This window comes from Pimephales promelas, chromosome 22 (genome assembly GCF_988280905.1).
Source record: "Pimephales promelas chromosome 22, fPimPro1.hap1.1, whole genome shotgun sequence".
Lineage (NCBI taxonomy): Eukaryota > Metazoa > Chordata > Actinopteri > Cypriniformes > Leuciscidae > Pimephales > Pimephales promelas.
In genome coordinates this window covers 25,277,443-25,304,508 of record NC_142790.1, presented here as the reverse complement: position 1 = coordinate 25,304,508, position 27,066 = coordinate 25,277,443, and the positions used below count along the sequence as shown (strand labels likewise).

General features: G+C 35.9%; 1 protein-coding gene across 5 annotated transcripts in view; it reads right to left on the bottom strand.

The window, feature by feature from the left end:
• Positions 1 to 26,183, bottom strand: part of pde1ca (phosphodiesterase 1C, calmodulin-dependent a) — a 73,417-nt gene extending 47,234 nt beyond the window's left edge. For 3 of the 5 annotated variants that reach the window (XM_089125607.1, XM_089125608.1, XM_089125609.1), the window contains exons 1-3: positions 25,868 to 26,182; positions 20,702 to 20,752; positions 19,031 to 19,196 (exon numbers count right to left, since the gene is read on the bottom strand). In XM_089125607.1, the coding sequence (XP_088981733.1) occupies positions 19,031 to 19,196; positions 20,702 to 20,752; positions 25,868 to 25,952 (302 nt within the window). In that variant the 5' untranslated portion in view covers positions 25,953 to 26,182. Of the gene's footprint in view, positions 1 to 3,239; positions 3,267 to 6,324; positions 6,656 to 19,030; positions 19,197 to 20,701; positions 20,753 to 25,867 lie in introns of those variants that run through there. The other 2 variants (XM_039684915.2, XM_039684919.2) reach the window with 2 other exon arrangements.
• Between the last annotated feature and the right edge of the window lie 883 nt (positions 26,184 to 27,066).

The following is a 27,066-nucleotide window of genomic DNA, read 5'->3' as shown; positions in this document are numbered from 1 at the left end:
CTAGTACATAAAATAAAAGTTACATCCTAAAGCACATACTTTTTGTTATCCTGGAACAGTCTTTTGTGTTCATTTCATGTCTCATATATGTTGTAGTTTACCTTACAGTTTACCATTATTTCATCATATCTGAAAACTAATAATTTATAAAAATAATAAAAACTAATAAAAATAACGGAGGTCTCTCCACAATTCAAACGCTCTGCCGATGTTGATCCGTGTTTTCGTCCTAAGTCGATCCGATTCACGTTTGGCCTGACGAGCTTCAGCAGATACAGTTTTGTTTTGTGTTTTATATTTATATGGAGTTTGTGTTGGAGTGTGTGTTGTGGAGGCAGGAGTTTTTTGGTGTTATCAGACTAATGTCGTTCGCGTGGAATAGACTGTATATAAAAAGGAGAGAGGCTCGGTAGCGTGCTGAAAATCCGACCCGGAGACTTCACTTCACATAGAAACAGGAATACTGGCCTTCAGAGGTAGCGAAAACCCGACAAGTGGATCATTGTAATGTGAGATTACAACCCCTTCAACACACACACGCAACAAAAAAGGATTCATTTTAGCAGAAAAGCTCCATATAGCACCTTTAAATATATTTTAAAATGTAATTTATTCCTGAATTGCAAAGCTGATTTTTTTTTTGCATCATTCTTCAGTGTCCCTGTAACATGAGGAGTTGGTGCTCAAGAAACATTTCTGAATTTGTGATTATAATCTAACAGTTGTGCAGCCATATGTTTTAAAAATCTGCACTGACCAAACACTCAACATCTCTTCAACTACATCTGAGAAGTTCAACACAGCAATCGTGAACCAAACCTGACCAGCCACCTTTAAAATCAAAAGAACATCCTCCTACTTCCCTTCAGACAGAATCTTTTTGAGAAATGAATGCTAAGAGGTTTATAAGGGAATGACCAGCCGAGTGCCTTTTTCAGGCATCTAATACATTAAAACAGTGTGAAATATAACTAATAATAGCTAAATGAATGAGTAATATAATCAGATTGTATTTTTAAAAGAATATCTTTAGCTGTTTATTTTAGAAATGTTGAAGTGGCTCAAATTTGCATGCCGAACTAGCTCACAGTTAGTCACCAAGCCTGACTCATTTAGTTCTGAGCCTAAACCACAATGTTAGTGTGTCACAGACCAGCCAACACTACAAAAACCACAAACCCTGTGACCCAATTGAATTTGACCTAGAATATAGTTTCTCTTGAAGCTATAAACATACGACAACACACTCTTTTGCAATCAAAACTATATCCAACTGGCATTCAATGTCAATAATGTTGCCTGAACTGGGCTGATTTGACTATATTAAAACTATACATTAATGGGAAATCTATTGCAGTGTGTGAGAGAGATGCATTTGAACATGCAAGGATCCCTCGTGACTCAACAGAGATCATCAGGAGACATAAATCCTGTGAAGGAATAGAGTGACGGTGATAATTACATCAAATTAAACAGCTGCCACGAACAGCCCCACCAGTGCCGTATTTCGCCTGAGAAAACGTCATCTCTTCCCATGCCTGAATGTATATACACACACACACACACACACACACACACACACACACACGAGAAAATAATTAGGACAATGCTGATTAAAGCTGATTCTTATCAAATGTTCTCACTCAATCTTATAGCCAATATAATGTCTAGTCCTCGCTGGAGTTTATTATGGCCAACAGTTACCTCTAATCTAGAAAAAGATTGTTTAAAGGACATTTACACGTATTCATTTAGCTGACGCTTTTATCCAAAGTGGATTCGAGCCCGGGTCTCTCACACCAAAGGCATGTGTCTTATCCACTGCGCCATCACCACGCCCACATATAAAGCGACCAAACAATTTGTTTTAATAATAATAAAATAAATAAAAAATAACTATTTAAAGAAATAATATTACTCATAAGAGATTATGTAAGCAAATATATTTAAATAATAATATATTAAAAATGATAAATAATAGCTTGTCAGTTTCTACCAACATTTGTATTAAAAAAAAGTCATAAAAAAGTCAGAAAATTTTACTTTTTCTTTGATCGGAATGTTTGTAGTAAAAAGTAAGTGCTTATTATTTTAAAGACATGACGAGAAATACAATTATGCTCATGATCATCTAGTTGCTAGTAAGAGGTGTCTGCAGTTTCAGACTTAAACATCACAAGCACACACAAAAATAAGATCATAAACCGGGTTTGGTGAAACAAAAATTATCAAGAGAGATAAAAATGTGATCTGATGTCTGAACGGCTTGTGACCTTTCACCTTTAAGGACTCATAAAGCATATATCCCTCAAGCCCTATTCAAAAACACACACACATACTTCCTTCCAGCCCTGCACACACAAACACACACACACACACACAATTATGACATCTCAATCACTGCCATTCCAAACCATCAAAGCCTGACAAACAGACATTCTCATGCATGCGCACACACACACACACACGACACAGTGAGAAGGGCAGGGCAGGTATCTACTGCTGGCTGTTTATGTCTGTGTGTGTGTGTGAGAGAGAGAGAGAGAACACACAGTCTAGATCAAAGTCATTACTGACCGGTTAGAGCTCATTTTGTTTAGTCTCTGTTGATGTCAAAGGACGTGTGTGGCTTTTTGCATTGTGCTTGAGTGTTTTCCTCACATACACATTGAAATATAAACACACCTACACTGATATATACAAGAGTTATATCCGTACACACAGATAGTGCTATGGTAGTAGTACACACAGAAAGTACTATGGTATAGTAAAGGTATCAAATGGTAATGTCATGGATGAGTACTATGAAAATGCTTTGGCATGGTACCAAAGTAGGCTATTACCATCTAAAACCTTCACTGTACCATCACAGTAATTTTTAGTTCTCATATGCTAATGCACAACTGCACCCCATTCACTTGTGGTAATGAAAGAAAACTGATGTTTATTTCTTACTGACAACCAGTAATTAAACACAATACCAAAACCCTGTCCTTCTTTTGGTCTCTGTTTTTAGCACACAACACATCAGGAAACTGTGACCATACTTGCGTACAACAGATGTGGATCTGCTGACCTGAAACAGAATCATACACACCTGGTTTCTGATTATAGCCAATTTCAAGCAGGAAAAAAACCCATCAGTTTATACAGTTTTATTAGCTCGTTTTCCCAGCTCATGATTCACGTTGAGATGATGAGATCTGTCGTATTCACACCAGTCAGAGTGAACATCTTACCTCTGTGACGTCTTCTTATATTTTCGCCTGAAACCAAAAAAAATAAAAAAATAAAATTGACATTTCAGTTTGGGTAAACGCACATTCAATTCAGTGCATAAAGCCTTTAGGCTAGTTGTCAAGCATGGATATTTCACAGCAACTTTAAGATTTTGGGTCAAAAGTCCAAATACACATGCACGTAATTTTATCTTAAAACAGGATCTTTCTTTTTTTAATTTAATCCATCAAATTAAAATGACAGTACTTGTTCCACACTATGGCAACAATGTAATAAATGTCAGGTCAAATTTTTATTTGTATTTATATATTGTCATTTTTTAGAATTTAGGATTAATTCCAATATTTTTTGGCCAAAACAATAGTTTAATATTCTTGTGTTACTTTGTTATTTCATTATGTTTCATATTTCAAATTTCAATTTCATATTTTTATATTTAATTTCAGATTTCAAAGACATTAGACGACATCTTCCCGAATCAGAGTCTATAAACAGATGCTTCTCATTGTGACACAATTTACTCCATATAAAATGACATGGTGTCCAACTTTATAAAAAAACAATCAGTAAACTAACTTTTTACAGGGTAATAATGTATAAAAAGTTAATAGCTTATTTTAATGCATGTGTCTATATAAAAAAATTGAAAAAAAAAAAATATCCCACTCTGACGTATTCATTGCAGTTATAAGAATGACCACTAGTCACAGTCTCCCATATTTAATTTCACATACTGGTAATCAGAGTTAACAATATATTCAATATATATATATATATATATATATATATATATATATATATATATATATTAGGGCTGGGCAAAAATTAATTGCGATTAATCGCATCCAAAATAAAAGTCTGTGTTTACATAATATATTTGAGTGTGCTGTATATAATTATTTTGTATAAATAAATACCTATGCATGCATGTATATATTTAAGAATTATTTGCGCTTAAATTCTGTATATATATATAAATACAAAATCTATATTATATAAATCTAAATATTTTATATATGAATAACACATTTTCTTAAATATATACATGCATGTGTGTGTATTTATATATACAAAATAATTATATACAGCACACACAAATGTATTATGTAAACACAGACTTTTATTTTGGATGCGATTAATCGCAATTAATTTTTGCACAGCCCTAATATATATATATAGTTCAGATAAAAAAAATTCTTCATTAACATCAATGCAAATGCTTGTTTCATAAGGCATCCTTGACGTTTCTGTAAAAAAGGAAAACAATGACCCTTTTATGACGGACATCTGAACATTTGGTCATCTAAATCCATTTAGTTCATGAATGCTCGCTCTGTCTTGCACGTAGAGAGGAAATGCCACTTCTTTTAAAGCAGCTTTTGGTAAAATATCTGAACTGCAGCTGCTCTCAAGTCATATGAAGACAGACGCTCTGATTGGTCAACCTAGAGACTGATGACATCACCTTCAGCTCCACTGCTGCTATTCATGTGATCGGAAAAGAGATGAGTGTTCTGAGTGGATATGAATGTGCAGTGACCTTTAACCTTTACCCTAAGCTTACTGTCTTTCGTCTTACATTCTTCATTCATCATCATCGAAACCTCTCTCTTTGCTCTTACCGCGAAGAGCGCCTGCCTTTATTACAGCCTTAAACTTTTATAGGTGTGTGTGTGTCCAATGGTGTCGACATGGGTCTCATTTCCCTTGGAGCCGCCAAGGGCACAATTAAATTCTTAATACGCTCAATAAAACGGGGTTAAAAGGGAAATAAAGCTGGAAAAAGAACGACTTTGTTTTCATTCGGTTCAATTCCGCCCCGAACAACGCCCAGATCTTGACCAGTGTCATTATTACAATGTTGAATGTCCTTGTTTCAGGACAGATAACAGCTGTCTTGTTTCCCCATCTGGGTTCAGAGACCCCAGGCTGACAGCAACTCCCCCATCACGGTGAACGCAGTTGTCATAAATCTAAAACGAATCCTGGAAGATATTTTGCTGTTTATAACCGGGATTGGCATTCAGCAGCTTAATGTGGAATGACACAGTGAGGGATTAGATCAATCCCTTCAACGGCAAACAATAAAATCCCCCCGTGATGATAACATACACGGTCATTACGGTCCAAATAAATTCAGAATAAGCTTCTTTTTTTTTTTCTGGCAAGAAATGAGACAGCGATAGGAAATAAGTTGCACATGCAAATATTTCATGGCACGTAGTCGTGAGCACGCGGGCATGTTTTTCTGCAACATTAGCACCTGAACTTCGCCTCCAGATCACATGACATCAATGAAAGAAAACATGCAAAACAAAAACAAAAATGCAACTTCTATTTAGTTGCATTATTTACATGATCTAGATTCAGTGGAAAGTTCAAACATTACATTTCCCTTCCGTAATTCCTCCACAAATATGTGCGCTTTGCAATTGTTTAGTTTTAATATGCTAGATCCATTTGAAGTCTAGTTTTTAAATGTTGATCAACTTGAAACACTTTTAATGGAAGATGAGGCTGGTTTTGTGTCTGGGAACCGAGCCACACATGAAGAGGATGTTAGTGTTGAAAGTGACCCGTTAACCCTGACCTTTTCACAAATATGCCGCCATCACACGAGAACGCCGAATACAAAATATATTTTTATTTTTTTATCTTAGTTTTGATTAAATTATTTATTATTAATTAAAATGATTATTTTACTATTTTACTCTTTGTAATGTATCATTCTTATTTATTTTTACTGTTAATAACCTCACATTGAAAAAAAACATTTGTATTAAAATATACATTATCTTAATTAATGTATTTGCATACTTCATATTACTATAAAATATTACCATTATTATTGTGCAATTTTTCTTCATATTCTTTTACTCTTTGCAATGTATATTCTTATTTTATTTAATCCATGTCCTCACAGTGACCCCACAATAAACATATTTTATTATAATATTATTCATGCACTTTTAGATTTAATATTCCCATTATCATTGTGCTCTTTTTTGAATGTTTTAGTCAAATTCAGAGTCATAAACATGTTGCTTACTCATGCAGAGAATAAAAGTATGAAACTCTACTCACAGTCCTCGCAGTCTGAGCCAGATCTTCTCAATCTGATCCGCCTGTAGGTACTTCAGAGAGTTGTTCTCGAAATCCTCAATCTCTTTGGTGGGGGACTCCATGTCAAAAAAGTCGACCAGGCAAAACGACATGAACAAGTTTGTATCTGGACAGCACGGACGCAGAGGCAGTTTGTAGAGGCAGCAGCAGCAGACGCCGAGTGTGTCACAGAGACAGCTGTAGCACGTCCCTCATCCTCTCTCTCTCTCTGTGTGTGTGTGTGGTTGTGGGCTTGTGTCACCACTTCTGGTCAGGTGTGCCGAGAGGAGCGCGTATGGCAGCACTGCAGGGGGCCGCTCTCTCCTCCTCATGAATATAAGGCAGTGGAGAGGAAGAGGAGGAGGAGGAGGAGGAGGGGAGGGGATTAAACAACTGCTGTTGATCTCTGTATCAGAGTCTCAGCTCTATGCAGCCACACATACAAATGAAGAATAAAACCAATGCAATGGAGTGCTGCACAGTCTGGGATGAGTGGAGAGACATAAAGGACAGGAGGGAGAGAAAAAAAGAGATAAGAAGTTGAAAGAGGCGGACTTGGAGGAGAGGATGTCTCTAGAGTATAAATGATGTGTTTGAGACTGAGCGAGAGGCTAAAGGTAACAGGAGGGAAAAGGTAGTATTAAAGGAGTAGTTCACTTTTTAAAAAAACTTTTGCTGATAATTTACTCATGTCCATGTCATTCTTTCTTCAGTCGAAAAGAAATTAAGGTTTTTGATGAAAACATTCCAGGTTTTTTCTCCATATAATGGACTGAACTGGTAACCAAACGGTTCAAGGTCCAAATGAGAGTTTCAGTGCAAACTGCAAACTGTTCAAAGGGCTTTAAACGATTCCAGACGACGAATAAGGGTCTTATCAAGCGAAACGATCACTCATTTAAAAAAAAAAAAACTAACAAAGTTTATGAGTTCAAATGGTCGCCTTGCTCTGTTCTGTGATGCGCGTTCGTGACTCTCCGGTTCGAACTCGTTCATCAAAATGAACGAATCTTTTTTCATGTCATTTGATTCATTCAACGAACGAAATGAACGAATTGACTCGGAAAAAGATTTTTTCATTTTGCTGTGTGAATACTCGAATCTGATTGTCTGGAAGGTGTGGAGGAAAACCACACCGTGCAATAAACTCACAGCTTTATTGTTAAAATGCCCCATTATGCTTTTTTTGTGCAATATGTAATATAGCTGTCTGTGAACGCCAAAGTTGTAAAGTAGAAAGTGCACGATAAATACAATTATTGTCTTCCAAAAGAAAGAATCGACTCAGAACCACCTAAACGAGTCGTCAGGAATTCCAGTCTCACTTCAGTGATCCTGCGTACATAACGTGGTAGCACATTTGCATAATCCTCGCCTATGGTCTTCACAGCGAACAGCGTCTACTTTGACCCACCTTCAAACACCTAAGCTGGTTCGTGTTGTATATATGTCGAGAAGACGCGGTTTTCGCTTGGATTGATTTGGTAAAAATCGACGCAATCGTTACTGTACAACCGCTGAGCTTTAGGAAGACTCCGGAGCTTAAATTCAGTTTCATTTCCGACACGCACTGTAAACGTTAGCCCAATCTCAACAGACTCTGGCCAATCAGAGCAGAGTAGGCTCTCAAAAAGGTGGGGTTTAGAGAGAATGAATGAATGAATGAATCCTCGGACGAGTCGTTCGAGAATCACTGAAAAATGTGTTGATGTGCAGTGTATACCATGAAAAAAACGTTTTTTGAAGTGATGTATGTAAACCTGTTGAAGGAGACCTCCAAAACAAAATTAGGAACCTTTAAAATAGCATTATAGGGGCATGAGAGAGACGCTGAACAGACTCAGGTAATTCGCTTATGCATCTCTCTCTCGACAATGAATTCAAGTAAATGCTACAATTCATTCATTCAAAATAAATGTAATTTACAATTTGAATCCTTCTCCATGTGGATTATCCCTTACATATACCTTAAATAAGTGTTGAATTAAAACCCACTATTAACACTATTAATTTTAAGTGGTTATATTGTGTAATCGTGTTGTAAATTGTAATGCTCCTGTAATGCACACTCTTTAATGTGAAATCAACATTTATTTTCTAAAATAAAATGAAGAGTTCAGATGCAAAAGCCTCTAAATGCCATTTGAAATTTTCTTCTTTAATGATGATTTTTATCAAACTTGTATATTTAAGTTCAGTAATTTCACTTAAATAACAATTAATAGGTAATTATCATTGCCATTTAAGTGAAATCACTGAACCTAAATATACAAGCTGGATAAAAATGATCATTCTAGAAGAAAATTTCAAATGGCACTTAAAGGCTTTTGCATCTGAACTCTTCAAACATCTTCTGCGAGTAATATAATGGCAAACATTTTCCAAAAACATGTGTCTGTCTCAGACACTTTCAGTTTTAGCTCTCAGATATCAACAAGCCTTCCTATTCAACCACCAAAAGACCACTTTTTATCATCCAATCTGTTTCAGATGAAATCAAGTATCGCCCTATGTTTTCATGTCGATTATCCTGTTTCACTTCACAATGTTTCACAAATAAAATAGGCTGCAAAAAGCAATTTCATGCTGACTTTAAAGGTACAACCAAGATAACAAGAAAATAAAAGTATTTTTGGGGTAAACTAGTATAACTAGGTAAAAATATGCACTTTTTACAGTGGCAATGTGAAATCGGAATACATTACAATATTGTAATGTATTTTGGAGTAGACTCAGCCCTTCAGACGGCTTTGTGAATGAAAAACCGCAAATACAGTGAAACTAGCACATTCTGTATAAAAATATCTGTCCACCATAAGGTAAACAATGAGAAATATAAAAACCCAGCTGTATTAAACAAAGAGAGGCAGTGCTTGCTCATAAATGTCACTGTGTGTAAAACAGCAGATGGCGAGCATAGAGATTGTCTCTCTGACTAAATACCAGCTACGGCTTGACGTGAAAATACAAATGATATCTTCATAACAACAACTGGAAACACAATGGACTGGCACAGCAAAGGGAGGACGCCACAACCCACTCAGTTAAATCAAGATAGCATTAATATCCGACTGAGCTTTAGACTAAAGCATCATTAGATCGAATCGTTTTGATGGTGGTTAACCGCACTCCATTAGCATCTGACGCTCAACAGAACATCTGCTCTGTTTGGATTCTTCTTTGATGCATATGTGGATAATTAATTATTATGATGACTTTAAAAAAGTCAAGAAGGAAATTATTCTTTGTCGTTTGAGCTGTGGGCAGTTTGAAGTGAGCTTTATTGACCAGAATGAATCGAATCAATGAGGATAAGACCGAACAAGACTTGAAAGTCTGAAGTGAAGGACGTCAGGTGAGAAATAGTAGATGATGAGAGATATGAAAGGGGAAAGGTGTAGGTGGAAGATGGTAGGTGTTGAGAAGTGTGACCAAGACGATGACCACTGAATTGAGCATGGGATTCATACTGCTTTTGGTGATCACAGGGAATCAGTTGAAATCAGATGAGTTCAGAGAGCAGTGAATTTTTCCATTAACACATTGAGTCTTGAGCCAAATAATACTCCAATACGACACATTACACTGGAACAATATTTGTATGTTTTTGGCAATACAGTAAAGGCTTTAGTGTCATGCAGATAAACATATGATTTTTGTAATGAGATATAGTGTTCCCAACCCATTTTACTCCCGTAAATGTGCAGTGTGAAAATGAAAGCGCTTTATCTAATCAAAAAAATTGTGGCAACAGTTTACAAGCAATATTATTAATTCAATTTAACAATAGAATTGAGTAATAATTAATCAAATTAATACCTTAAAAGTTAACCGTTTAAAATGAGTAAAACGAACCAAAAAAAACAACAACAAAAAACATATGTTTAAGTCACCATTATGGTGATCAGTTTTTGTTTTAGGTTTGTTTTAAACTGACGATTTTCTCCTTCAGTGATTCTGCTTGTTAACATCAGGTGTCTTCAATGTTGGCAATTTAAAATAAAGAGTTCTTAATTAATCTTTGACGTCTGTCTGTTATTCTTTCTCTACTTTACTCATTTTTAAATGGTTAACTTTTAAGGAATAATTAAAATTTCAAATTTGTTCAATTTCATTAATAATATTGTTTGTAATCTGTTGCCACAATTGATTATTGATTAGATAAAGCATATTCATTTTTACAGTGTGTTTAGAGGTGGCACAAATTATGAAATTTAATGTCACAAAAAGCCCACAGATGATTACCACTAAAAATAATTCTGACACACACAAATATAATTCAATTGTAATTTGTTCAATTGAATATATTACAATATATTCAATTGTAAAAACAATTTCAACAGACAGAATACCCAAATTTAACCTAGAAGATTAAGAAACACTTTTTGTGCACATTAATTAAATACACGTGAGCCATATTTAATCTCTTAAAGAAGGAAAAATGGTTTACATTTAAAGAAACTAATTTTCCTACAACTCATAATTATGGTAATGATCTAAACAGATGCTGTGTGCTAAGACTTGATTTGCTATTTGTAAAGCATGTCAAGAGGGAACTTGAATGTGACACGTCTGTACGATCCTCAACTCAGTAATAACGAATGAATGATCGATCGATCAATCGAAAGCCCATGAAAATTAGGAAATAACCAGATAATGGCAGATGTAAGCATTAAAAATGAAATCACACTGTGTTCTAGATGGAGCAATGAACCAAGCTGTAATGCTGAATTATATTAAAACAGTTCATCATAAAAGCTTAAACTCGGCATGTTCTTTCCTATGTGGATATCTGGCTCACCAAATCTCTCTCAGCACTTTTTATGAGAACGTTTAACTCAAATAAATGTTCTGCCATTAATAAAACATATACTGTCCATCCAAATGATCAGACAATAATGACTTATCTGTTCCTCAAAAAAATCCAGTATAACTTGGGAAACAACTAAGTGCAAGTCACATGTGATACTTTCAAGATTTTTGATGTTTGACAGCTCCTCGTCACGATGAATTGTAGTTGAGCTTCAAAAATTCATAAATAATGGCATACAGCTTTTTATTTTGTCATTTTGCCTCCACGTTTCCCTGATTGCCCGCGAGCTTCTCCTCCTGTCCATACGGTAATCTCTCTACTGTGCGACAGAGAGTTGCGTGGGTAGAATCGCAATCGTTAGCTTACTTTCACTAAAACTGCTTCTACGGGGCCATAACATAAGCTACAAGGTAATGGAGCATTTCTTTAGAAATGAATAAAGGACAAATGGGGTCTTCAAACGCCTCAGATGTAAAGTTATTCGCCGTCAAAGTGACGCCAAAATGAATGGGAGTCAATGGGAATGCTAACGCAAGTGAAGTTCTGCTACAAGATGGCAGCTCCCGCGAGGCTTCAACTTCCGGTCGATGGATTACCCCTTTGGCTGTTAAGGGTGTTTTAACAGTTGGATGTTGTGAGATGGAGTTTTTTAAATCAGTAATGGGAAAAACACGCACAAAGCATGACTGCATAGAATTATTCAAATCTGACCTTACCAAAACAAATATGCAGGTAGAAAGCAAACAGCAACAGATCCAGACATGAATATTTAACAGACAACGAAAATGAAAACCTCTGAGGGGAGATAAACAGAATGCAGTGTGTTCTTCAACAAGATGGAGTGGGCGAACTACAGGAAATCATCAGAGAGATAAGTCTGACCTGTAACCAAACAATCAATGGCATTAATTGCTTATGTTAGGAATTCTGTAATTGAAATTTTATCGGCTTCATCATTCCTTTCACTCAATTCATTTAGCAAGAACATAATAGTATAAATAAGAATGAAGGGAGAGGGAGGGAGGGAGGGAGGGAGAGAGAAAAAGAAATGAATATATCTGCATTATTAATTAACATTGCTGGCATATCTAATCATGCAGTCATTGGTCTGCCTGTGTAGATTGATGACCTACCGGAAAATTCCCAGTTCATTAAAAAATAATTGAAAGTGTTATGTGACTAAAACCAAGTAGTGAATTTTTGTACTGTATACACCTTGGAATATTCATGCTGACATATAAATATATATATATATATATATATAGTGCATATTAATTGCAAAAATAAACATGAATTCATATAAAAATATACACTTTATAATATATATATATATATATATATACACTATAAAAAAGATATATATATATATTTATATATATATAATATACTGTATACCATATATAATAAAAAATAATGTATATACATTATTTTTTATATATATGTATTATATATATATTATGTATATATATACATTATAAATACATTATATAAAGTGTACATTTGTATGCAATTAATTGCAAATATGCATCATTTATTTATTAATTAAATGTTATTGTAAAAATTATATATATTATACACACACACATATACTGTATATTAGTCCTGTCAATTGATTAAAAAATAAACTAATTAATTGCACAGTCTATTAAAAAATATTTCTTCTTAATCTTAGCCATTAATAATAGTCATTCAACGTATTGAAAGCCATTATTTTTAAATTGTATTTGGCTTTGAAAAACTGTATACAAATTTCGAACAGAGATGGCGACAAAGAGGAAAAACTGCGGACTGCAGCTTTAACACGATCTTAAATTGTAAACACATAAACTATAATTTGTATATGCATAAACTATCAATTAAATATAGATTAACTCTTATTTCATCCTACAAAATTTAATCAGTGAAGAGCAGTGAGAGTTTTCTCTTTGTCTTTTGTTCTTTGATTTACATCAATGAGACAGACTGCAACATGTTTATTAGGCTGCTGTCACTTTAAAACCTGGGAAGCGGCTTTCTGTGCGCAGACAGCCGTTTAACATACAACGCGCCGATTACCGAATTCTCTTTTATGTGTTATGGCGCCTGATAGTGTGTTCATATAGCCTACCATGACGCTAGCTAGAAAAGAAAAAAAAAACAGAAGCTGCGGTAATTTTGACAGCCCTGACAGTTGACAGAAAATGACCCCCCAAAAAAACTCAAATCAGCCAATGAAAACTTGCAGTCATTACGTTCTTAAAGTTCTGTGTCTTATACACCAATAACAACTTGACTAGTGATATCCACTACCTTAAATTCAAGGGCACCACAAAGCCAAAGGACACAAATACAAAGCTCGACCGGACAAGCTAATTAACATCCAGCCAGTGCATGAATTATTGAGTTTTTAATCCCGTCAGCTCACAGTAGGGTCTGCACCGGGCAGGTCAGGTGACTTATTGTGGGGGGTTGCAGGGGAGACACTCATATTGAGTAACAAGCCCCCTAAACATGACAGCCTCTGCTCTTTGAGATTTGTAGGTCAGAGAAAACAAATACTCTCCAGGGCCTCCTTTGTGGAAGAACGACAGGATAAACAAAGCTTTGAAAAGAAAGGTTGGAGATATCATTTTCAGGTGATTAATAACCCTACATGCACTGCCCATCAATACGCTGAATTTTAATTAAGCAATCTGCAAATGGCTACATTTGAATAGAAACAAATATTTAACCTAAAATATGAAATAAAAGTCAGAAAAGTCGAACTTTTCGTTTATTGAACCTTTAGACAAAATTTGAAAAGTTTGATATGTGTTTTTTCTGTTTTGTTGAGTATCATATTTGATACATCAGGCTTTTATTTTTTATTAGTATGATTTAGGAGAATACGGAGCTTGAGGAGGGAAAAAAGGCCTCAATTTTATTCAGAGGTCAAAACTAAGCAAAAATGTTGACATATATTTACCCCATATATAATTATGATAGCTTGTAATTTAAATCAATGAGTTCAGAAATAAAAAACAAAATAACAGACAACTTATATTAAATGCATTTAAAGCACATGCATCAGTTGTCATGTCTCGCCCAATAATGTCTTAGTAAGATGATATTTAAATGCTTAGTTTTTTGATCTTTATTTGATTTTTGATTTTATGAAGCTGAATGGTGACTGAAAGATGTACAAATAAACATTCCTCAAAAGCCTGATCTTTCATATTTGATACTCACATTAATACATGATTTTTATAATATATGGATTTTTTTTTTAAATATGGATAATCAAAAAATATGGATGATTAAGGAAACCTAGGCAGCTCCAGTCCATTAACAATCCATCTTGAAATATTACAAACAAAGTTATTCTTATATTTACTTAAAAAAAATCTGTAAAGATTTCTGTAATAATTTTACAATTATACCAAAAGGCCTTTTACTTTCTAAAAAGTATATCAATCAGATGACAGAAGCCATGCAGATCGTGTTGAAATGATCATGCCTTACAAATGTTTGTTTCAAATATGATACAGTTGGCTTTATAGGGTAAAAGGGATAATTCACCCAAGAAAGAAAATTAAAAAGACATTTTGCATTAACTTAACCTTTAATGCCACAGTTAAATGATTTATATTTGAGCTTTAACCTCAATCCCAGCTGGACTAACTAGCCCGACTGGCACCTGTCCAGCTGCTGTTCGCCAGCCGTCCTGTTTCCCTGCATTCCTGTAAGATCTCCCTCAATCTCGCTTTCATTCACTCAGTTCATTCTACTCAACGGAGCCGCACTCAGCTGGAAAATTAGGTTTCTCCACTAAAATGAGCTCTGCCTGCTACAGACCTATCAGAGAGACGGCTGAAAGCTTGGCTAAAAGAGCAACGATAATCGAAAGAAAACTGGAGGCGCGCAGGCCGTTTGAACCAGATGAGAATGGGACGTCCACCTATGTACGCTCCCCCGAGCCCCGGCTAAAGATCGGAGGCGTGCAAAGGTCAAAACATCCATAAGTCGAGAGAGCCATCGGGGGCAGCTGATGTAAGGAGAAACAGACACTCTCCTGAAAAAAAAAATCCTGCTGTGTCTCGCACCTCAGACGTAATGAGTTCATTCAGAGGAGATGAACCTCGGCCTGCTGTGTTACACATGAATTTGCTCCAGAGGAAAGAGGGAGAAAGAGAAAGAGAGAGAGAGAGAGAATGGAGCGAGAAATGAATCCTCTCCAAACAACATCATTAGAAAGGAAAAAATGCATAGGTGCATGACTGCAGTCTGTTTTCCATGCAGGAGAAAATAGACAGATAGTTAAGAAAGATTTGGAATAAACCATTTTTAGACTTGCATTGAAGGAGGAACCTGGGCTCTTATGACTTTAGCCAGCAATCATCTAGCATCTACTAAGGCCCCGTCCACACTACTGCGTTTTCGTTTAAAAACGGAGTCCTTTTGCTACGTTTCCACCTCCCGTCCAGACAAAAACGGAACAAACGAAGACCTAAAACAGAGAAATCTCTGGAGGGCATTTTAGTGAAGACGGGACAAAATGAAGGACTTTAGAAACGATGGCGCTAGGGCCGCAGCTATCGATTCTTTTTGTAATCGATTAAACTAGCACTTAATCGATCGATTAATCGAGTAATCGGATAATTTGTTTGGGTGTGTTCTTAAACAACCAAAACAAATAATGTATAATGAAAATGATAAGGTGTTTGACTTTTATTTAGAGGTATTTATTCCAACTCCAACATTTGGCTCCAAAACTAAGCCTATTTATTGCAATTTTTACCCATTTAGTGTTTATAAGTGCCAGTGCCAACATAACAATACAGTTAAATCAATTTACTGTAAAACGTGTTACATGTAGCCCATAACATGTAAAACGTTGAATACAAACTTAAATAGTAAAGGCCATTTGGCCTTAGTTTTGTCTTCTTAATACAACATTACAAAAAAAAAGGATTGTGTGCTATGGTGTGCTTCCTGAACAACGGTCCGTGTGAAAAAATCAGATCCCTGCGTGCGCGTATAGACCATTTTGCAAGATGTAAACAACACTGGTCCAGAAACACTTCCTGTTTCAGTTTGTAACTGTTTTCTTTATTTCACATTTAAAGAATTTTTTTTAAAGATGTTTGTTTAACTTTTTGATTCAGTTTTATATGTTCTGTTGGTTGTATTTTATCCCAGCTTTTATGCAGTGTTAAAAAACTGAAACAGGAAGTGCTTCTGGACCAGTTTTGTTTACATCTTGCAAAATGGTCTATAGTAAAACGAAAACGCAGTAGTGTGGACAGGGCCTAAGATTGCTCTAGTAACCTGATAAAAACTTAGAAAACCGGGAGCAACCACACAGCACCCATTCACAAAATTTCACAACGATTTTCTACAGAATTGTCAACATTAAAAACATTCAGAATAAAAAAAAAATCTGAGCTTTCATATGACATATAAATGTCATAGCTCCAAAAGAACCAATTTATATCCATGGAGAAATTTCCAGGGTGTTCAACATTTCTCGACAGGTCGTGTAAAGGTGAATGTGTCTGTCATAGAGTAAAAGTCACCTCTTAGTAAATTAGAATAATAAATGTGGCTGACACTCAATCTGTGAGGGTCACGCTGAATCAGTTCAACTCTTTAGTCATGCAATTTTCAGATAAGACTAATGGAAGAACAGCCCTGCCAATCTTAATGTCTTATCCTGGGGGAGGGGGGCAGTTTGATATAAGATCAGACTGGTCTTGTCTAATCACTCACTCAAAAGGTGCTTCATTGATGCACGTGCTCTCCTTGCCCTTTTAATTAAGTTCAAACTCCTCACATTCACCCAAAAACAGCACCATAAAGCCCCGATATACTCAAGTTATATAGCGTTCCAGCTGTTAGCGAACATCCCGACGGCCTGATTGTGTTCGAAAAGTATTTTGGGGTCTTAAAGTAGTCAAAACAACCCGTGCACTATATTGCAGGTTATCAATACTAAGTCAAAAACCATTGAATCGAGACTATAGACTGAGTTTAACCTGAAAACCGAATCAATCTAATTTGTTTCAACTAGTTTAGTTCAGAGAACGGCCACAAAAGTTTAAAGTACAACATTTAAAAAAAAGGTTATTTTGATTTCTATTTCTTCAGAGGACTTTCTATATGAGTCTGTTAATGTCCCCCTGTGGTGAAAACCAAGTTTTTAATGTTGTTTCCATGTCTATGTGGTGTTTTTAATATGCTTTAAGACAAAACATGTACAAATTCATGAGTCAACACCATTACTGAGTATTTTCTCCTTAAAACTGCGGTGAACCAAAAGACAGTCTCAATAACTGCGGTGTGAAATCGCAAGTGTTTCTCACGTCACCCAATCAGGTCAACGTGTGATCATTAACGAGTGGATCTCTGAGCTGGTGTGAGTGAGTGGAGGCGGGGCTCATTTGCATATTCATAAAAGGCAAGGGTGTAGAGTTAAATTCGAGCTATTTTTCAAGATGAAAAAAACGTTTAAACGTCATTATGGGATCAAATTATTGTCTACAGGGGGACTTAAGACAACTTATTTCTTTGGACCAGTTCTTTTAAAATGTTAAATATGTGTGCTTGAATCAGGCTGATATGATTCTCAAAAGGACAAGATTTTCAGTGAATTCGTTTTTTGTGACATTTGTGGCCAATATGAACAGATATTATGTTTTGGGTGAGCTATCTTTTTAATTGTTCATTTTGGTCATCCGATATGTTCATCCATTGTATGCATCTCTCTGGTGAAGGGTTAAATTCTCTCTATGGGACATCTGATGACATGGCTTGGCACATTTGTGCTATCCCGTCCTGCCATGTTCAGACTGGTTACTTCTCAGCTGGAAGAGGAGACTCTCTCACCTGCAACCCATCACCCTTTACCTGCCAAATGTGCCTTCCCAAGCACCCCAACTGCACAATAACACACTAATAGAACATTAAGGATTCACTGGAGCACAGTTTTACAGTGGATATTTATAGCAGCCGATGCCTGGTGCTGACGTCAGGACTAATGCCATACGGTTCTCCCCTGCCTTCCTCTCACAGGGTGATTAATGAGGAGCTGCTCGCTATACAGAACATCACAGTCCACTGGAGACTCCCTGTTTAACACAGCCGGTCGCACCAGCAGACAGCTGAGTCCACATATCACACGGTTTCATCATTTATTTTCCTGTCATTCACTTTCAGAAGGCCACAATGACAGGATTTATGCGTCTGACGTCCATTTGAAATCCGTTCGGGATACACTAGGATTGGAATGGATTAGGGTGGTTAACTGAATTGCTGTTAAACTGGGGTTTACGCCATTGAGAAATAGGGAATTGTAGATCACCCTTACCAACAAATGTAAAAATCTAAGTATGTGCTTCAGATTTTTAAATAAAATGAAAAGTATGGTCAAAAGTTTGGACACACCAACTCAATCAGAATTTTTCAAAATTTCATAATTAATTTCTAGGATGCTTTTTAAACACAGTCAGTAGGATATTCTTTTGTCGTTAAAAAAATGATCATCTCATTAATGCTGAAAGATCCATCATAGCATTGTGATCTAGCTGGAACCTTCATTTTTAAGGCTGTAGTCTTTTACTACTGGAATGCCTGCTGTGATCTGAGACAGAAGTGATGGTTTGACACCACAGCTCCTAAACAAATCAATAATCCTATATAGGCCTGCCAGCTGTGCTTATAAGCAGAAAACGCACACGCAAAGCACTTTATGCGGCATAATCACTGTATAATTCCTGCTATCTGAGCATTCACCAGTTTGACCCTACAGTGCTTTTAGAGCTGGTTAAGGAAGTGGATTGGACTGATTGATCGAGAGCAGATATCAGCACAGATCGATTCACTCAGAGGTTTTAGTGAGGTGTGTGATTCTCTCCAAACCTTATGGCGGTCTTCTCCATGGCATCGGGACTGTCGACAGAGGGCAGGTCATCAGCTAGAATCTCCTCTGGACTCCGCGGGTCAATCAGGATACCCCGCTTGTCCTTGTCCTTGATCCCGATGCCTGCTGTGATGGCGTTCCACAAAGCATTCTGTGACTTGGAACCTAATGCAACAATCAGAGATCAAAAGCTCAGAGGGGTGTAGACCACAGAATGCAAGACCGGGGCAGAGCGAAAAGTAGACAGAGAGATAGAAAGATTGGGGAAGGAAAATGTTGTGTCATTTTTCTGTTCTGCCAACATGTAGGCGAGAGGTAATGGTTTGGCTGGTTACTTTGGGTAGACAGTCCCTGCTGGTAGATGCTGTAACTACACCAATTAAGAGGGCAAAATGTAAAATGTAATTTATTTTTTTAATTGAGGTAGTGAACAGAAGGCAGAACTGAAATTCGAATTTGAATGTAATAATTTAGAAGTAAAATGAATTTAAAATCAAAGAAGTTCATATTACTGTATTTTTGATGGATGGATGGGTCTGTACTGTAGATAGATGGATAGGTTGATGGATGGTTGGTTGGGTTTGTAAGTGGATTGATGGATGGATGGATGGATGGTTGGTTGGGTTTGTAAGTGTATGGATGGATGGATGGATGGATGGGTTTGTAGATGGATGGATGGATGGTTTGTAGATGGATGGATGGATGGATGGATGGATGGGTTTATAAGTGTATTAATGGATGGATGGATGGGTTTGTAAGTGTATGGATGGATGGTTGGGTATTTAAGTGGATTGATGGATGGATGGGTTTGTAGATGGATGGATGAATGGGTTTGCGGATGGATGGATGGATGGATGGATGGATGGATGGATGGATGGATGGATGGATGGATGGTTTGTAGATGGATGGATGGGTTGATGAATAAATGGAGGGGTTTGTAAGTGTATGGATGGATGGTTGGTTGGGTTTGTAAGTGGATAGATAGATAGATAGATAGATAGATAGATAGATAGATAGATAGATAGATAGATAGATAGATAGATAGATAGATAGATAGATAGATAGATAGATAGATAGATAGATAGATAGATAGATAGGGTTTGTAGATGGATGATGGATGGATGAATGGGTTTGTAGATAGATGGATGGATGGATGAATGGGTTTGTAGATGGATGAATGGGTTTGTAGATGGATGATTGGGTTTGTAGATGGATGATGGATGGATGAATGGGTTTGTAGATAGATGGATGGATGGATGGGTTTTGGGTGGATGGATAGACACTTAATATTATTGTATATTATAATATTAGTATTAGACACAAACAGATAGTTAGACAGACAGAAAGGTAGACAATAGAAATAATTTACAATAGATATAGAGACACCTCTGGTGATTAGGACAAATAAATATTTCCGAAACTGAGTCTCCATGAACAAACATGGCAGGATGCAGTACGCATACCTAGCCTAGCCTTCAGGTGGCACATAGACAACATGAATGATTTCTAACACCTCTCATTGCTGTTATGATCACAGACCCGTGGGATTGTGAAGACTGTGAACTTTACTGTGTCACACTCATACCTGTTGTCTCACTGTGCAGGAAACAATTCTAAAGTAAAAGTGAAGTCAACAGCTTTCAATCTCGTGTCTGATTGTACAAACTCACGTGCGAAGCGTGCCAGAGGTCTTGAGCTGCTCTCTCCCGCTTCATTTGCCACTGTGGAGGGAAAGAACAAAACACAGACAGATGAGTGATGTAGACCTTTCTTCAACAATCATGATGACTCATCATCAGAAGTCACTTTTCCTCGCCACAAATTTCAAGTTTTCCACAACCACACTCACAGAGTTTCCGAAAACAAACGTAAAGTACAGAGATTGATTTTCAGATTAAAAACAGAAAAGTAATGTTGTTTGTTTATGTTGTTTACCTGATGCACATTACAGCATGCATATTGACGAAGCATAAATCGTTTCCCTCACAGTGTTATTTGCCTATCATTCATGAATATGCTAAAGATATGGTAATTGGATAATGATATACTGTAGTAGAAGATGTTTTAATTTACTCAATACAAAAGTGGAATATTTTAGGAATTTGGTATTTACCCCACAGTGAGAGAGGGAGATGAGAATGAGTCAAAAGAGAGAAAAGAGAAAAATCATAAAGGAGATTTCTCTTAAACATAGCTAACTTAAATTTTGTAGTCTGCTGCTTCTCAACAGTTTATCTGAGATATAATGCAGTAAAATATATATACACAAAATTTACCATTAGCATTAACGCACAAATTAGATAACTATGCCGACCACATTCAATTTATCGCTGTAACGTTACTGTCACCTCTTATTTTATAATACACATCTGAAAACAGTTGATACTTAACTTATGAAAATGGCTGTCCTCTGGACAAAACAGAAGAGAGAAAACCGTTTTATGCTGTTTTATGCAAGAAACGATGATTTATAGTCAAGAGGAATTCAAGGTCACAGATATGTGTGTGACATTGAAAATCCCACAGTCCTCCTCCAACATTTTCAATAAATGCAGACATAAATTCTGCTCTGGTTTAAACGCTATCGGCTGCTGAGGGGACATTAGACATGTGGTTTTTATGTGTTTACTTTAAGAATTTCTGCTGGGAAAAAGTTCCCTGTTAAAATCCGTCGAGGCTTCAATGATTCTGAGCAATAAAACGGCCTCAGGAAGGATGAGTAAAAGAAACCACATGAGGTCAAAGACAACACGCAGCTGTGTTGTTTACACAAAAGTGCTGCTGTTTAAACTGAACGGACAGCTCCTCTCGCAGGCCACACAACCACACTGCACTGAACTAATTACACGACCGCTGGAAGCACCGTTTACTATACACAAGTCAAGAGGGTTTGAAAAACTAATAACTCATCAAAAGGTTGCAGGCATCCAGAAAATGAGCAGCTACGAGTCACTGAAACTGCGGAAAAGTGGCGCATTGATTCATAACGTTAGCGAATCGTTGTTTTGAATGATTCATTGAAACCGATGCTTTTGTGAATCACTCAGATTCAGAAATCAAACTGAAAAAAAGTTGCTGCCTTCAATTTTTGAGTAATTTCAACTTAAATTACATTAAACTGACTTTAAAAATACTTATTAAACTTACATACTACAAAAAGATTTAGCCTACTTATTTTGACGAGTTAAAACAATGTAAAAACATTATGTTGTTGTCATAACTTATTGATCATATAATGTTTTACAGTGTATAACATGCATAAAAAAGGATCTTAATTTAGATTAAACTTTTCTGTAGGTAGGCTACCATAATAATATGCTATAGTTATATTTTAAATACATGAAATTTAAGATTTCTTGTATAAACTTAACTCCCAATAAAATTATGCTATATATTATTGAATAAATGTTATTTGAAATAGAACCCATTCCAATGAATAGCCAATATCATAAGTGCATGTGAAATAATTGCTTTTTCATCTAGTTATTTCAATTTGTTGCCAATGCAATATTTCTAATTTTCATTTAGTTTACGTTTTCTAATTCATATTTTTTATTATTATTATTTCAGATAAAATGTACTGAATTTACAAAAATGTTTAAATACTAGGCTATTATGTGTTAACGATAACAGCCTGTTAATAGTAATAGTAAAAGTAAACAAAAATAGCAATTTAACGAAACGAAAGACAGTATCGAAACACTGAGAATCCCACAGGTGAATAAAAGGGCTGGAGAATGAGAAAGACCGAGAGGTTGTTAAGTGGGGACTGCCGGTCTGCGGGGGGACAGAGGTAATGAGAGGGAAATCAGAGAGAAGTCTTTAGCACAGGGAGTTTGTCCATGCAGCGAGTCAGTACTCAGGAGAAGAGGAAGGACTCTTCATTAGAGATAATGACTCCCCCTGGGCAGCTCACACGACTCCTCTAATGTGCTGACGACAGAAAGGCCTCCAGCGAGGGGCGCACGCCATCACCCACACCTCCCCTCAGGTAACCAAAGACCCCTTTCTCCATTTAATGCCTTGGATCTCCATATCTATGAGTCTGCATTTGTATGTGTGTGTGTGTGTGTGTGTGTGTGTGTGTGTGTGTGTGTGTGTGTGTGTGTGTGTGTATATATATAGCCTATATGTGTGTGTATTGTATAGAGTTCTTATTGTTGCATATTGTTTTTTAATTTTTATTGTTAATATAAAGTAAAACATTTATATATTATTTATATATCATATGTAATTGTAAATAATAATTATTATAATATTACTTGTATAATTATATATATATATATATATATATATATATATGAAGAGTTCAGATGCAAAAGCCTCTAAATGCCATTTGAAATTTTCTTCTTTAATGATGATTTTTATCAAACTTGTATATTTAAGTTCAGTAATTTCACTTAAATAACAATTAATAGGTAATTATCATTGCCATTTAAGTGAAATCACTGAAATTAAATTTACAAGCTTGATAAAAATGATCATTCTAGAAGAAAATTTCAAATGGCACTTAGAGGCTTTTGCATCTGAACTCTTCATATATATATATATATATATATATATATATATATATATATATGTGTTACTAAATAATATATGGAAAAATATTATATATATATATATAAAATATTTTTTATTATATTAACAACAACAACTCTACTGCCACTAATAAATTATTATTATATAATTATGAAAATTATGTATGTATATTATATTTATATTATAATATTAATAATAACAACAACAACTATAATTATTATTTATTTTATAATTAGTATTATATATTATTTAGTAATATATATATGTATATATGCTGGATTGTTTTAACCCAAAATATGGACAAACCCAGCCATTGAGTTACATTTTTAATTTACATTTTTAACCCAATGTTTGAGTTTGTCCATATTTGACCCAAAATTGTGTTAAAACAACCCAGTGTATTTTAGAGTGTATATATATATATATATATATTGTATAATAATAATATTAACATCATTAACATACAGATTTGGGGTCTCCTTAAGGGCTCCACACCTGACCCAGGAGCCTTACTGACGCCTCCACAGGTGCTTTAATGAGGTCCCATTGGCCATCCTGCCCAAGCACACACACACACACAAACACAGACACACAGCTCTAGGGACGGGAAGGGTTGGGGTTGATTGTCAGGCAGAGGCAAGAATCACTAGGTCGTGACATCACATCCTGCCTCCGCCGGTGACCATGGAGACGGTAATCGCAAAGGCAGCATGGGAGATCCACTGGAGAAAACTGTGCGTTTTAAAAGCGTGACTGTTTGTGTGGGCTTTGCTTTAATGATAAACACAGGCTCCCGTGAGAATTCATCCAATCAAACAGAAGTCACAAAAGGACTCCAAATGATCACTTTTTTTAACCTGATGCCTTCAATTTGTGCACCGCTGTGGATTCTCCATTTCTTCATCTCCTGATTGTGGTCTGTTACATAAGCCCATGACCTTTTAGGAGTATAATATTACCACCATCCGATGTTCTGCCACCACAACTGTCATGTCTGCTGTTCACGCTCTCTTTGTTCTGTGCCTAAATCAGCTTACCCCGTCAGAAAATCAACGTCCTGATATCGTAACCATCACCATCTGACAGGGCACTGAACCAATTCAGGCATTTTGAACGACACAGAGCATTGTGAATCATTCTGTGCCAAAAAAAAAGTTGTTTCTTATGTAATCTAATTGTACTCAGGCGACTCAGAGACACCCAGAGACTGATTGTAAGACACAATCACTTTGTTGCTTTCTTGTTACTATGACAGAACAGAAGACAGGGAATTTGCATGCAAACTCAAACTGTCTTCAACCAATTTACCAAACCTTTGTGCATGGGTTAAGATGGTGTTTTCTTGAGACATCTCTCTGAAGCCTTTTCTGAAACCTTCACATATATAAAAAAAACACCACCGTAACTACACCCTCATGTCTGAGAGACATGGACCATGACCCCTTTTAATAGCTCAAAACATACTAAATACTGACGTATCAGGTTACTTAATCTTGTTAACATGCTTCAAATGTTCTTCATTTAAAAATAATTTATTTAAAAAAATATTACATGATTAAATGCCATGGATTTCACATGCTAAGGTTTTGATTGGTCTATTTGTGTTTTTTTATTGCATTTTCCACAATGTGTTTTTGCTCAAACTAACCCAAAACAGACGCAACATTACTATACTGGATAGCAGTCATTGTTCTGAAACTTTTTAATTAAAAATAAAAGCATCAATATTATATTTCTTTGCAGATATTAAATTAATTAAAAATTACAACAACATTAATAATACAATTTAAATGATGATGATTTTTGTTTATTATTAATAATAATTATTATTATTGTTAAGAATGTAATATTTTTATAAATTATTATTAAGAAAGAATTTATAACAATAATAAGGATGACTACTGTTATTATGAATTAACAATAATAATAATTTCTATTCTTAAGCTCATATTTATATGTTTATTATTATTATTAAGAAAGAAATTATTATTCATAAAAACAATTTAACAACTATAATAATTATAATTATTTTTATTTTATTGATTGATTGATTTTTATTATTCATATACAGCATTGAGATCTCTGCGACCATTAAACATAAACGATGTAAAGTTCTGTTGGATTGACATCTGTTTGACGTGGACCTAAAAAAAAATGAGTTCTCTCAAACTAAATGGGCTAATTTATGGTAAAGGCACTTGTAGCAGCTCCATGCTCGCTCACACAGACAAAAAAAATCAGTGCTGGTCATCGAAACACACACACCCACACACACATACCTGATCAACTGTTCTTACCAATGGTGAAGCTGTAGCCATCGATGCTGAAAGTGGCACTCCGGCATTTTTTAAATCCTTGTTTTTTGGAGCTCAGCTCTGACATCTTTAGTTTACTCTGTCCGTCTGCGAGAGGAGAGAAACTCTGGAAACACACTCCTCAGGTGGGAAAGCGTACTGGGAAAGCAGGGAACGTCAAAGATCAGAGAGGATCATTAGAAAAGAAAGTCACAGGGTTGGCATCTCCTGCAGGGACCGCATCCCATCTGTAAAAATCCCTCTTGAGCTCATCATTCAGGCCTGTTTCTCTGTTGCCTGCCTTTCTTACACTGTAAAGAGAATAAACACACAGATGGGAGATGTCTCTCTCTCTCTCTCTCGCTCGCTCTCCCCTGCCGCTCACACTCTGACCCTTCCCACTGCTAAACTGTGCTTGATTTTAGTCTCCCTCTCTCATTCACTGTTAAACTCACTCGCCCATTTACGTGAGCGCTAAGCATATATGCATTCACTGATCGGAGTCAGTGATACGTGCTGACGTATATTCGTGTGCCTTCTTCAAACCCGTGTGGTTACTGTACGTGTGGGTGTGGGCGTGTGTATGTACAGGTGAATGTATGTCATGTGCTATTGCAAAAGGGCAACCTTTTTATGATGTTCAAACAAAACACTTTGTCAGAATTGCTGGTTGGATGAGATAAAAAGAAGCCTCAAAACAAAACAAGTCTCAGAATCTTCGAAGAAAAGGTTCTATATAGAACCTCAAAAGGTTTACGTATTTGGAACTCCAAATTGGTTCTAAATAGAACCATTTTTATGCTAAAAGGTTCTATTGGCCAAGTATGGAACCCCAGGGTTCTATAAACCCTTTTTTAAGAGTGTATAGAACCTTTTAGGGGTTCCAAATACGTAGCGCTAATAGAACCTTTTAAGATTCTATATAGAAACTTTTCTTCTAAGAGTGTTCTATTGTACAAATTCTATTGTAACTTTTAGACACCGTCTTTATTTTGCTAGCTCAACTACCGTCATCAAATGGAACGCACAGGATTGTGGGATTTCAAAGGCAGCAAAGGATAAATCATGCAGCCTTCAGAAATCGATTCGATTAAGTTATCTTAAGCTAACATTGAATCGGGATGTGCCTTAATGCCTTGGAACGCGTCCTTCGAAGACAGCATTTTTAAGTTTTCGGATGCAGCCAATATGAGACGGGTGTT